The 13,654-nt window shown below is 38.1% G+C and overlaps 1 protein-coding gene across 1 annotated transcript in view; it reads right to left on the bottom strand.

Moving 5' to 3' along the window:
- The window catches only part of gbe1b (glucan (1,4-alpha-), branching enzyme 1b), a 260,449-nt gene that overhangs the window by 46,417 nt on the left and 200,378 nt on the right, over positions 1 to 13,654 (bottom strand). Inside the window, exon 13 of the mRNA XM_061877862.1 lies at positions 7,507 to 7,691. Coding sequence (XP_061733846.1) covers positions 7,507 to 7,691 — 185 coding nt within the window. The remainder of the gene's footprint in view (positions 1 to 7,506; positions 7,692 to 13,654) is intronic.

Here is a 13,654-nt window from a genome sequence, read left to right as displayed (position 1 = left end):
GTGAAGCCACCATTAATGCTGAAAGGTACATACAGGTTTTCGAGCAACATATGTTGTCATCCAAGCAACGTTATAATGAACGCCCCTGCTTATTTCAGCAAGACAATGCCAACCCACATGTAACAAGGGCGTGGCTTCATAGTAAAAGAGTGCGGGTACTAAACTGGCCTGCCTGTAGTCCAGACCTGTCTCTCATTGAAAATGTGTGGCGCAATATGAAAATACCACAAGGGAGACCCCGGACTGTTGAACAACTTAAGCTGTACATCAAGCAAAGAATGGGAAAGAATTCCCCCCGAAAAGCTTAAAAAATATGTCTCCTCAGTTCCCAAACGTTTACTGAGTGTTGCTAAAAGGAAAGGCCATGTAAGACATTGGTAAAAATGCCCCTGTGACAACTTTTTTGCAATGTGTTACTGCCATTAAATTCTAAGTTAATGATTATTCACCCCAAAAAATTGGTTTCTAAATTACATGTCTTTGCAGTCTATTCATTTGAATATAAGTTGAAAAGGATTTGCAAATCCTTAATTCAGTTTTTATTTACCATTTACACAAAGTGCCAACTTCACTGGTTTTAGGTTTTGTAGTACAATATCACTCCTATTACGTTACTTACAATATATTAATTGTAAAATATTATTACTACTACAAACCCCGTTTCCATATGAGTTGGGAAATTGTGTTAGATGTAAATATAAACGGAATACAATGATTTGCAAATCCTTTTCAACCCATATTCAGTTGAATATGCTACAAAGACAAGATATTTGATGTTCAAACTCAAATTTTTTTTGTTTTTTTTCAAATAATAATTAACGTAGAATTTCATGGCTGCAACACGTGCCAAAGTAGTTGGGAAAGGACATGTTCACCACTGTGTTACATCATCTTTTCTTTTAACAACACTCAATAAACGTTTGGGAGCTGAGGAAACTAATTGTTGAAGCTTTGAAAGTGGAATTCTTTCTCATTCTTGTTTTATGTAAAGCTTCAGTCGTTCAACGGTCTCTGCTGTCGTATTTTACGCTTCATAATGCGCCACACATTTTTGATGGGAGACAGGTCTGGACTGTAGGCGGGCCAGGAAAGTACCGGCACTCTTTTTTTTTCCGAAGCCACGCTGTTGTAACACTTGCTGAATGTGGCTTGGCATTGTCTTGCTGAAATAAGCAGGGGCATTGCTCCAAAACCTGTATGTACCTTTCAGCATTAATGGTGCCTTCACAGATGTGTAAGTTACCCAAGCCTTGGGCACTAATGCACCCCCATACCATCACAGATGCTGGCTTTTCAACTTTGCTTCGATAAGAGTCTGGATGGTTTGCGTCCCCTTTGGTCCGGATGACACGATGTTGAATATTTCCAAAAACAATTTGAAATATGGACTCGTCAGACCACAAAACACTTTTCCACTTTGCAACAGTTCATCTTAGATGATCTCGGGCCCAGAGAAGCCACCGGTGTTTCTGTATGTTGTTGATAAATGGCTTTCGCTTTGCATAGTAGAGCTTTAACTTGCACTTACAGATGTGGCGACCAACTGTATTTAGTGACAGTGGTTTTCTGAAGTGTTCCTGATCCCATGTGGTGATATCCTTTAGAGATTGATGTCGGTTTTTGAGGGATCCAAGGTCACGGTCATTCAATGTTGGTTTCCGGCCATGCCGCTTATGTGGAGTGATTTCTCCAGATTCTCTGAACCTTTTGATGATATTATGGACCGTAGATGTTGAAATCCCTAAATTTCTTGCACTTGCACTTTGAGAAACGTTGTTCATAAACTGTTTGACTATTTGCTCACGCAGTTGTGGACAAATGGGTGTACCTCGCCCCATCCTTTCTTGTGAAAGACCGAGCATTTTTTGGGAAGCTCTTTCTATACCCAATCATGGAACCCACCTGTTCCCAATTAGCCTGCACACCTGTGGGGTGTTCCAAATAAGTGTTTGATGAGCATTCCTCAACATTATCAGTATTTATTTCCACCTTTCCCCACTTCTTTGTCACATGTTGCTGGCACCCCCAACCCGTCTCCGTGCGTCGGTTGAGGTGGATGGGGGTGGGGGATTGGGGTTTGGTGCTAGCGGGGTGTATGAAATAGACAAGAGTCATAGATGCATGGCATTCTGGGTAAGAGTTATGTTGCGTTTATAATGTGTTACAGAGTTGATGTTCTCCCAAAATGTGTTTGTCATTCTTGTCTGGTGTGGGTTCCCAGAGTGTGGCGCATATTAGTAAGAGTGTTAAAGTTGTTTTATATTAAAACCATCAGTTGTGGAAAAGACGACAGGGGAAGCGTCACTCGTGACGTCACCAATTTGACCCGGCGGTAAAAGTAAGCATGCGCTAATAAATATGGAGAGCAAGTTTTAAGGCGGGTGCATATTACATGCCCGGCGGTAATTCAAGGAAATACGGTATATTTAATGGCACATGACTATCATCACATAGTTTTAAAACAAGCATGGCTTCCCTCAATAGGTCACATGACCATTGATTATTTGCTACTCACTCAAGTTTTAAGCAGGCAGGTGTGGGAACTCGATCAATCATAGCATAGACTGTGAGAGACCTGACATGAAAGTGCCGTTCCTTGTTTATGGTTATTAAAAGTCCACAGCAGCAGAATCCAGTCTTGACCTTTTCAGCTCCCACAAAGTTGGCGCTGGCCTGACTGTCGCCGACGACAAAGTTGAGGAGCGCCTGAGGACCTGGTCCTGATTAGCATAGGTGCTACAAGCGCCCTTGGCTCCTTGCGGCAGGTGAAACATGGCCTGAATCCTCGCAGCGTGTGATTACCTTGGCGCTGATAAGCTGCACAGGATTGTGCTTATAGCACCGGCTGAGTCTGAAGGTGATCTCAGGCGCTTTCTCAACTCCTCTCTTCTACACCCAACTTATTATTATTATTATTTACTTTGGTCACCAGCTACCTTCAACAATGCCAGCATATCAGTACACACCTCATCAAAACCTACACAAACTTGTTACAATTGTTGGTGCTGCAAACAATTTTTGGTCAAACTACTATAGCTTTTTTTATGTTATTAAGGTGTAATTAATTGTGGTGAACAACCTTTTGTTCTTCAACTGTGGTTGTTTTTAAAGGGCTTTATAAATAAAGTTGGTATGGTATGTTATGGTATGGTACTAATGTGTTGTTAATCATAACGAGACCCCACCTCATCAAAACCTACATTAACTTGTCACAATCGTTTGTACTGCAACTTTTTGGGGGGTTAAACTATTTTTTTTTAATGTTAATAATGCGTATTTCACGTGTTATTAATCATAACTAGACTCCCCCACCCAATCAAAACCTACACAAACTTCTCAGGATCCTTTGTGCTGCAAACTTTTTTTTTTAGCTACACTATTATAGTTTTTTTTTTAAGTTATTAAGGTGCAATTAACGTGTTATTAATCATAACTAGATCCCACCTCATCAAAACCTACACAAACTTGTCACGATTGTTTGTGCTGCAAAATGTTTTGGGGTTAAACTATAATATTTTTTATTTTATTAAGGTGTAATTAACATATTATTAATCATAACTGGACCCCCCGCCCCCCACCTAATCAAAACCTACACAAACTTGTCATGATCGTTTGTGCTGCAAACATTTTTTTTTTAGCTACACTTTTATAGTTTTTTTTTCTTCATGTTATTAAGGTGTAATTAACGTGTTATTAATCATAACTAGATCCCACCTCATCAAAACCTACATAAACTTGTCAGGATCGTTTGTGCTGCAAACATTTTTTTTTAGTGACACTATTATAGTTTTTTTTTAAGTTATTAAGGTGTAATTAACGTGTTATTAATCATAACTACACCCCCCTCCCCTTCTGTAATCAAACCTACACAAACTTGTCACAATCGCTTGTGCTACAAAAGTCTTTTTGGTTAAACTATTATTTTTTTAATGTTATTAAGGTGTAATTAGCGTGTTATTAATCATAACTAGACGCCCCCACCTCATCAAAATCTACTCAATCTTGTCACAAACATTTGTGCTGCAACAGTTTTTTCCATTAAACCATTACAGTTTGTTATTAAGGTGTGATTAAAATGCTAATCATAATTAGACCACACCTTGTCAACATTTCCCCAAGCTTATCACAATTGTTTGTGCTGCAAACATTTTTGGGGTTAAACTATTAAAGTTTTTTTATGTTATTAAAATGTGTAATTAACGTGTTATTAATTATAACTGCATCCCATCTCATCAAAACCTACCCAAACTTGTCACAATCATTTTTGCTGCAGAAATTTTTTTGGTTAAACTATATTATAGTTTGTTATTAAGGTGTAATTAACATGTTATTAATCAAAACTAGAACACACCTTGTCAAAATCTCTCCAAACTTTTCATGTTCGTTTGTGCTGCAAATATTCCTTTAGTTAAACTTTTATAGTTGTTTATGTTATTAAGGTGTAACTAACATGTTATTAATCATAACTACCCCCCCCCCAACTCATTAACTTACCAACACTTGTCACAATCGTTTGTGATGTAAATATTTTCTTATTTCAACTATTATAGTTTTAAAAATAAATGTTTATTAAGGTGTAATTAACGTGTTATTACTCATTACTAGATCCCACATCAAAAAATACTCAAACTTGTCATGATCATTTGTGCTGCAAATATTTCTTTAGTTAAACTATTATAGTTTTCCAATGTTATTAAGGTTGTAATTAATGTGCTATTAATCATAACTAGACCACACCTTATCAAAATCTCCCCAAACTTGTCACAATCGTTTGTGGTGCAAATATTTTTTTGGTTAAACTATTATAGTTTCTTTTTATGTTATTAAAGTGTATTTAATACCCCCTGTGCTGGAAAAATGTTTGGTGTAATTCATAGTTTTTTATGTTAACATGATATATTTTTGTGGTATTAACGTATAAATAACGTATAAATCATAAATAGAGCCCCAACCCCACCTTGTCAAAACTTGTGCCGTTTGTGCTGCAAACATTTTTTGTTCAACTATTAGAGTTTTTATGTTATTAATGCTTTATGGGGCTGGTTTTGAATCATAAAACATTAGCAACAAAAAACTATAATAGACAAAAACAACATTCGAGCACAAATAGCACAAATTAATGGGACAGGTTTGAGGGGATTTTGACCTAGTTGGGGGGGGGGCTGTTATGAATAATAACATGTTAATAACACAATAACATTAAACCAATAAAAATTAACACAAAAACTACAATAGTTTAAAAAAATGTGTGCATAGAAATTATAGCACAAACGAAAGTGACAAGTTAAAGCAAGGTTCGGACAAGTTGAGGGCTGGTTATGAATAATAACATGTCAATAACACATTATTATCATAAAAACTAGAGCTGTCCGATAATATTGGACTGCTGATATAATCGGCCGATATATGCTTTAAAATGTGATATTGGAAATTATCGACATCGGTTTCAAAAAGTAAAATTTATGACATTTTAAAACGCCGCTGTACGGATTGGTACGCGGACGTAGGGAGAAGTACAGAGCGACAATAAACCTTAAAGGCACTGCCTTTGCATGCCGGCCCAATCACATAACATATACGGATTTTCACTCACACAAGTGAATGCAAAGCATACTTGATCAACAGCCATACAGGTCGAACTGAGGGTGGCCGTATAAACAACTTTAACACTGTTACCAATTTGCGCCATACTGTGAACCCACACCGCACCGTAACACAACAGAACAAATACCCAGAATCGTTTGCAGCACTAACTCTTCCCGGACGCTACAATATACACCCCCTGCTAATCCGTACGTCCACCTCCTCATGCTCCTTCAGGGAGAGCATGTCCCAAATTCCAAGCTGCTGTTTTGAGGCATGTTAAAAAAAATAATGCACTTTGTGACTTCAATAACAAATATGACAGTGCCATGTTGGCATTTTTTTTCCATAACTTGAGTTGATTTTTTTGGGGAAAACCTTGTTACATTGTTTAACGCATCCAGCGGGGCATCACGATAAAATTAGGCATAATAATGTGTTAATTCCACGACTGTACACATCGGTACCGGTTGATATCAGAATCGGTAATTAAGAGTTGGACAATATCGGAATATCGTCAAAAAAGCCATTATCGGGCATCTCTAGTGTCAATAATCAAGTTTGGTTGATTATTTGCATTGAGTGAGAAGAGGAAGTCAACATGAAGAAATTGTGTGGGAAATGGATGGATGGATGGATGGATGGTACTCAGAGTAATGTGGTCTAGAAATGATGTACTCGCTAATACCACACCACCTTAGCTCACACTTTAGAGCACAGCTGTAACTTCCTGCCACAAAACCTGCCGAAAATACTTTTTCTATGTTTACATTTTCACACTTTGCACTATTTTATTACAAACCCTGTTTCCATATGAGTTGGGAAATTGTGTTAGATGTAAATGCAAATGGAATACAATGATTTGCAAATCATTTTCAACCCATATTCAGTTGAATATGCTACAAAGACAACTTATTTGATGTTCAAACTGATAAACATTTTTTTTTGCAAGTAATCATTAACTTTAGAACTTAATGCCAGCAACATGTGACAAAGAAGTTGGGAAAGGTGGCAATAAATACTGATAAAGTTGAGGAATGCTCATCAAACCCTTATTTGGAACATCCCACAGGTGTGCAGGCTAATTGGGAACAGGTGGGTGCCATGATTGGGTATAAAAACAGCTTTCCAAAAAATGTTTAGTCTTTCACAAGAAAGGATGGGGCGAGGTACACCCCTTTGTCCACGACTGCGTGAGCAAATAGTCAAACAGTTTAAGAACAACGTTTCTCAAAGTGCAATTGCAAGAAATTTAGGGATTTCAACATCTACGGCCCATAATATCATCAAAAGGTCCAGGGAATCTGGAGAAATAACTCCACGTAAGCCGCATGGCCGGAAACCAACATTGAATGACCGTGACCTTCGATCCCTCAGACGGCACTGTATCAAAAACCGACATCAATCTCTAAAGGATATCACCACATGTGCTCAGGAACACTTCAGAAAACCCTGTCACTAAATACAGTTGGTTGCTACATCTATAAGTGCAAGTTAAAGCTCTACTATGCAAAGCGAAAGCCATTTATCAACAACATCCAGATTTCCCAACTCATATGGAAACGGGATTTGTACATATTATTTCTGCACCTTCATTTTAAGAGATGTTTGTTAAGTAGTGATGTGCAAAATACGGGAGAAACACACACTCTCCAAAAAAAAATAAAGCAAAAAGTGCCAGCAACCACTCGTGTCCTTCTTATAATTTTAATATTAACTGCACGGAATATCAGATATCGGCAAAAAAGCCATTATTGGACATCTCTAATAAAAAGCATAATGCTAAAAAAGAATTTGCACCACAAATGTGACAAGTGTGGGTAAGTTTCAGACAAGGTGGGGGGCCAACTTCCCCCAGGTGTCCATGCACACTGTACAATACTTCCACCAAAAAGGTTGTTAGGGCAGCGGCGGCGTGCTTACCGGGGGAGCGGCCAGCCAGCCGTACTTGTCCTCAGTGCGGTTCATGTCGCGGTCGAAGGCGTAGAGCTGACTGTAGCGCAGTTGCGGCGCGTCCAGCAGGTTGAACTGCCGGCGGGCGTAGTGGTAGCTCTCGTTGTTGCCTTTGCGGGGGAAATCCAACCACTCAGGGTGACCGAACTCATTGCCTGCAGCGCAGAAAGAGAAATGCGCGGATTAGCATATGTCTTTGTCGGCTGGCGACCTTTTCCTAATCCAACCTTTTCTTTTTAATCGCCACCTACAGCTTTGATATCACGCAGGAACCTTGCCCACAGCACTTCCTGTTTCTTCTGGCTTCAAAGACCTTGACCACGTCAAGACCAGACAGTCCATGTCAGGGTGTCTAATTTTCTATTATTTTGACGCACTCTACGGACAAAATTGAATAGTCTCATTGTACAACTGTCCAAACATGCAGCCTGCATGGACTCAATGCCACAGGCAACGGTGGTGATGCACTCCCAGAGATGCTACTTTTTGACCTCTTATCATCACAAATATTTAACCCCCCGCCCCACAACGTAGTCAAAATCTCCACAAACTTGCCCCACAAACAGCTGTCACATATACTGTAATATTGTACATGGTAATTGTTACAGTGGGGCAAAAAAAGTATTTAGTCAGCCACTGATTGTGCAAGCTCTCCCGCTTAAAATGATGACAGAGGTCTGTAATTTTCACAGGTACACTTCTACTGTGTGAGACAGAATGTGAAAAAAAATCCAGGAATTTACATTGGAGGAATTTTAAATAATTTATTTGTAAATTATGTTGGAAAATAAGTCTTTGGTCAACCATTCAAAGCTCTCACTGATAGGAGGTTTTGGCTCAAAATCTCACGATACATGGCCCCATTCATTCTTTCCTTAACACGGATCAATCGTCCTGTCCCCTTAGCAGAAAAACAGCCCCAAAGCATGATGTTTCCACTCCCATGCTTCACAGTAGGTGTGGTGTTCTTGGGATGCAACTCAGTATTCTTTTTTTCTCCAAACACGACAAGTTGAGTTTATACCAAAACGTTCTATTTTGGTTTCATCTGACCACATGACATTCTCCCAATCCTCTGCTGTATCATCCATGTATCCATTTTGGTATAAACTCAACTTGTCGTGTTTGGAAGAAAAAGAATACTGAGTTGCATCCCAAGAACACCATACCTACTGTGAATTATGTTATAATTTATTATTTTTGTAAATTTTTTTTTCGTGTTATTATGGTTTTTATGTTACTAATTAATAGTTTTTATGTTATTAACTATTATACGTTTTGTTAATAATAGTTTTTAATGTTATTAGAATAATTTGTATGTTTAACTATTATAGTTTTTATGATATTAATTACTACAGTTTTTATGCTATTATTCATAGTTTTTATGTTATTAATTCAAGTTTTTATGTTTTTAACTTTAAAAGTTTTTATGTTATTAATTGATATGGTATTAAATGTTATTAATAGTTTTTATGTAATTAACTAGTATAGCTATGTTATTAACGGTTATAGTTTTATGTTATTATTATAGTTTATATGTTATAATTTGCATTTCATTATAGTTTTTATGTTATCATTTATCAAACTTCTAATAGTTGTAACTAGTACAGTTTTTATGTTATAATTTATTATTTTTGGTTTTAGTTTTATTATGTTTTTATGTTATTAATTGTCAGGGTTTCCCACACTAAACAAAAATAAAAATATATTATTTTATTTATTTATTTTATTTTTTTCTGGCTTTTGACTCGCTCGACCGCTCATAAAAGCAATGGGACTCTGTCTGTGAATGGGAGATTGTAGTTACATACTATATAAATATGTAAATATTATATAAATATGTACATCAAGTGTTATAATTATATTCCAACTCTGCGTTCTTCTTGGTCATCGCCGCCGCTGCCACCCATCCCCCCCGCGGCCCGACCACACCACCACGAATGGATGCCTGACCTGTGGGAAACACTGATACTTATATTATTAAAACTATTATAAGTTTTGTTGTTAATATAGTTTTTAATGTTATTAATATAGTTTGTATGTTTGGTAACTATTATAGTTTATATGATATTAATTACTATATTTGTTATGCTATTATTCATACGTTTTATGCTGATTATAGTTTTTATGGTATTAATACAGCTTTTATGATATTATTCAAATTGCATTTCATTTCTTACTACAGTTTGTATGTAATTAACTATAGATTTTATGTTATTAATTATTCATAATCAGCCCCACCACTATGTCCCAATCTCCCCAAACTCGTCTCAAACATTTGTGCTGCAATTTTATTTGGTCTAACTATTTAAGTGTTTATTTTATGGGTCTCGTTATGAAAAATAGCACACCTGTTACGTTAAATTACTAATGATAGTAAAAAACAAGTGTATCCTCTGTTTTAAATTGTAAGTCTTTTTTCAAACGATGTGTTATTTTGTAACCACCACAATGCATCACCACGTGAACCAGGACCTGCGCTGCTCCGCTGTCACGGCGGGAGATGACTTAATGGATCCATCACCGGAAGTCACGGCAACATCATAAAACAACAGCCGGCTGTAATTGAATTCCCGGCAGAGGTGGACGCGCACGTGCCATATTGAAGCTGCATGACAGCGGAACAAAGAGCCGTTGTTTATCTGCTACGCACCTCCGGGAGAAATAATGGCCAAGGTAAAAGGACACAGCAGATTGACAGCTGACAGTACAGCAGCTCGTTAAGTACTTGTTAAAGAAGTAGCAAACAAAAAGTCTTATCTGTCACTACTGAACTTTAGCAGCACAGAAGAAACTAATAATAGAATAAGAAAGAACTAGAAAAATCCCCGCGGAAATATTGATCGTTCACTGAACCTCCGGCCATGGTCGGAGCCGGCATACGTCTAAGATGGCACTACGTATCCAAATCTGCCATTTTTAGCTTTAAACACATAAACTTTGCCCCCCCAAAAAATGCATGCAATTTTGTGTGCTAACGCTGTCATGCTAATATAAGAGATGTTAGCATACTACCAAGCGGCCCGCAAGTATCCAAATACTTGCTTGACAGCACCAGCGTCAAAAAACATCAATTTTAGGTTTTAACTGACAAAACTTGCTAAAAAGCTAGCATAAAAATCTTACATGCTAACATTATCATGCTAATATCAGATACGTTAGCATACTTCCAAGATGGCAGCAAGAATCCAATTACTTATTCGACCACTGACCTACTCAGTGGCCAAGTGGTTAGAGTGTCCGCCCTTAGATAGATAGGTTGTGAGTTCAAACTCCGGCCGAGTCATACCAAAAACTATAAAATAACAATGGGACCCATTGCTTCCCTGCTTGGCACTCAGCATCAAGGGTTGGAATTGGGGGTTAAATCACCAAAAATGATTCCCAGGCGCGGCACCGCTGCTGCTCACTGCTCCCCTCACTTCCCAGGGAATTATCAAGGGGATGGGTCAAATGCAGAGGACACATTTCACCACACCTAGTGTGTGTGTGACAATCATTGGTACTTTAACTTTAACTTTTTGTCTTATATTTTTGACTTTTTATTTCATTAATTTAAATTTTTAGGAATAAGATAATGGCAAAGTGGAAAACAATTCCTCGAACTTGCTCTTCAAACACAGCTGTACCTCAAAAGAACTGCTGTCCCATTACCTATATTTTGTACCAAATGTATTTCAATACTTTTCAAAATAATTCAAGTTCTTCTGTGTCCAGGGACATATTTCTCGACTTTTTGAACAATAAAAAATGACAAAAGATTGTTTACAAACCCCGTTTCCATATGAGTTGGGAAATTGTGCTGGATGTAAATATAAACGGAATACAATGATTTGCAAATCCTTTTCAACCCAAATTCAATTGAATGCACTACAAAGACAACATATTTGATGTTCAAATTCATGAACTTTATTTTTTTTTGCACATAATCATTAACTTAGAATTTCATGGCTGCAACACGTGCCAAAGTAGTTGGGAAAGGACATGTTCACCACTGTGTTACATCACTTTTTCTTTTAACAACACTCAATAAAGATTTGGGAACTGAGGAAACTAATTGTTGAAGCTTTAAAGGTGGAATTTTGTTTTATGTAGAGATTTAGTCGTTCAAGAGTCTGGGCTCTCCGCTGTCGTATTTTACGCTTCATAATGCGCCACACATTTTCGATGGGAGACATGTCAGGACTGCAGGCGGGCCAGGAAAGTACCCACACTCTTTTACTATGAAGCCACGCTGTTGTAACACGTGGCTTGGCATTGTCTTGCTTAAATAAGCAGGGGACGTGTCCATCATAACGTTGCTTGGATGACAACATATGTTGCTCCATAACCTGTATGGTCCATTCAGCATTAATGATGCTTTCACAGATGTGTAAGTTACCCATGCCTTGGGCACTAATACACCCCCATACCATCACAGATGCTGGCTTTTGAACGTTGCGCCTATAACAATCCGGATGGTTATTTTCCTCTTTGTTCCGGAGGACACCACGTCCACATTTTCCAAATATAATTTAAAATGTGGACTCGTCAGACCACAGAACACTTTACCACTTTGTATCAGTCCATCTTAGATGAGCTCGGGCCCAGCGAAGCCGGCGACGTTCCTGGGTGTTGTTGATAAATGGCTTTCGCTTTGCATAGTAGTTTTAACTTGCACTTACAGATGTAGCGACCAACTGACAGTGGTTTTATGATGTGCTCCTGAGCCCATGTGGTGATATCCTTTACACAGTGATGTCGGTTTTTGATGCAGTACAGCCTGAGGGATCAAAGGTCTGCAATATTAGCGCTTAAGTTCAGTGATTTCTCCAGATTTTCTGAACCTTTTGATGATTTTATGGACCGTAGATGGTAAAATCCCTAAATTCCTTGCAATAGCTTGTTGAGAAATGTTGTTCTAAAACTGTTAGAAAATTTGCTTACAAAGTGGTGACCCTCACCCCGTCCTTGTTTGGGAATTACTTAGCATTTCATGAAAGCTGCTTTTATACCCAATCATGGCACCCACCTGTTCCCAATTAGCCTGCACACCTGTGGGATGTTCCAAATAAGTGTTTGATGAGCATTCCTCAACTTTATCAGTATTTATTGTCACCTATCCCAACTTCATTGTCACGTGTTGCTGGCATCAAATTCTAAAGTCAATGATTATTTGCCCCCAAAAAATGTTTATCAGTTTGAACATCAAATATGTTGTCTTTGTAGCATATTCAACTGAATATGGGTTGAAAATGATTTGCAAATCATTGTATTCCGTTTATATTTACATCTAACACAATTTCCCAACTCATATGGAAACGGGGTTTGTACAATGAGGAACGCTAGCGTGCTGTTAGCAGTTAGCTATTGCATCCTCCTACGGTGTGTAGTGTAGCATGTTTAGCTATTCCTCGTCCTGCAGGGATGATACTTGTAAGAAACCTACTTCATTTGTTGCCATGGCAACGAGGATTAGCGATTCAAAAGTAGCTAAAACACTGTGTGCACGAACGTTAGCCGCCAGCCAGCGATGTTTTTAATACATCACTGAAGTATTTTAATTACTAGTCTGTTCAACTTGAATGCCGCAAAACGCCATCAAAATAAAAAGGCTATTTTTTCCCCCCACAAAACTTTGCACTTTTTTCCATTTTGCAAGCACCAATCAATCAATCAAAGTTTATTTATATAGCCCTGAATCACGAATGTCTCAAAGGGCTGCACAAACCACAATGACAACAATGACAACCTCGGCTCAGATCCCAATACTGTTTTGTTTTTTTTTAAAGTAGCAATTTGGCCCCTAAAGCTTTCCACGTTCATCTTTTTAATCCCGCCGTTAGAACAGCTGATTGGACACGCCTCCTGCCAGGTAATCATTGCTCTTTCACGTCCGCCCACAATCATCCCAGACGCCATGGAAACAAATGTTGCACCTTAAATCGAATCCTTTCAAAGCCCACAAGGTTGCGTCTGCTTCAGTGAGCAACGTGCTCCGGTCATTGATCTACATTTGGAGACCTCGTGTTTTCATGAAAGTTCTTCCGTGTTCCTATCAGTAAGTCCACTGTGAATTCTAACACAGCAAAAAATTACAATAGAAATGATTTGTTCCAGTGTCAAACTCTACCACAAC

This window comes from Nerophis ophidion, linkage group LG18 (assembly GCF_033978795.1).
Source record: "Nerophis ophidion isolate RoL-2023_Sa linkage group LG18, RoL_Noph_v1.0, whole genome shotgun sequence".
In the NCBI taxonomy this organism is placed as follows: Eukaryota; Metazoa; Chordata; class Actinopteri; order Syngnathiformes; family Syngnathidae; genus Nerophis; species Nerophis ophidion.
Note: the sequence above shows the minus strand (reverse complement) of the source record. Positions and strands in the feature narration are given on the sequence as shown.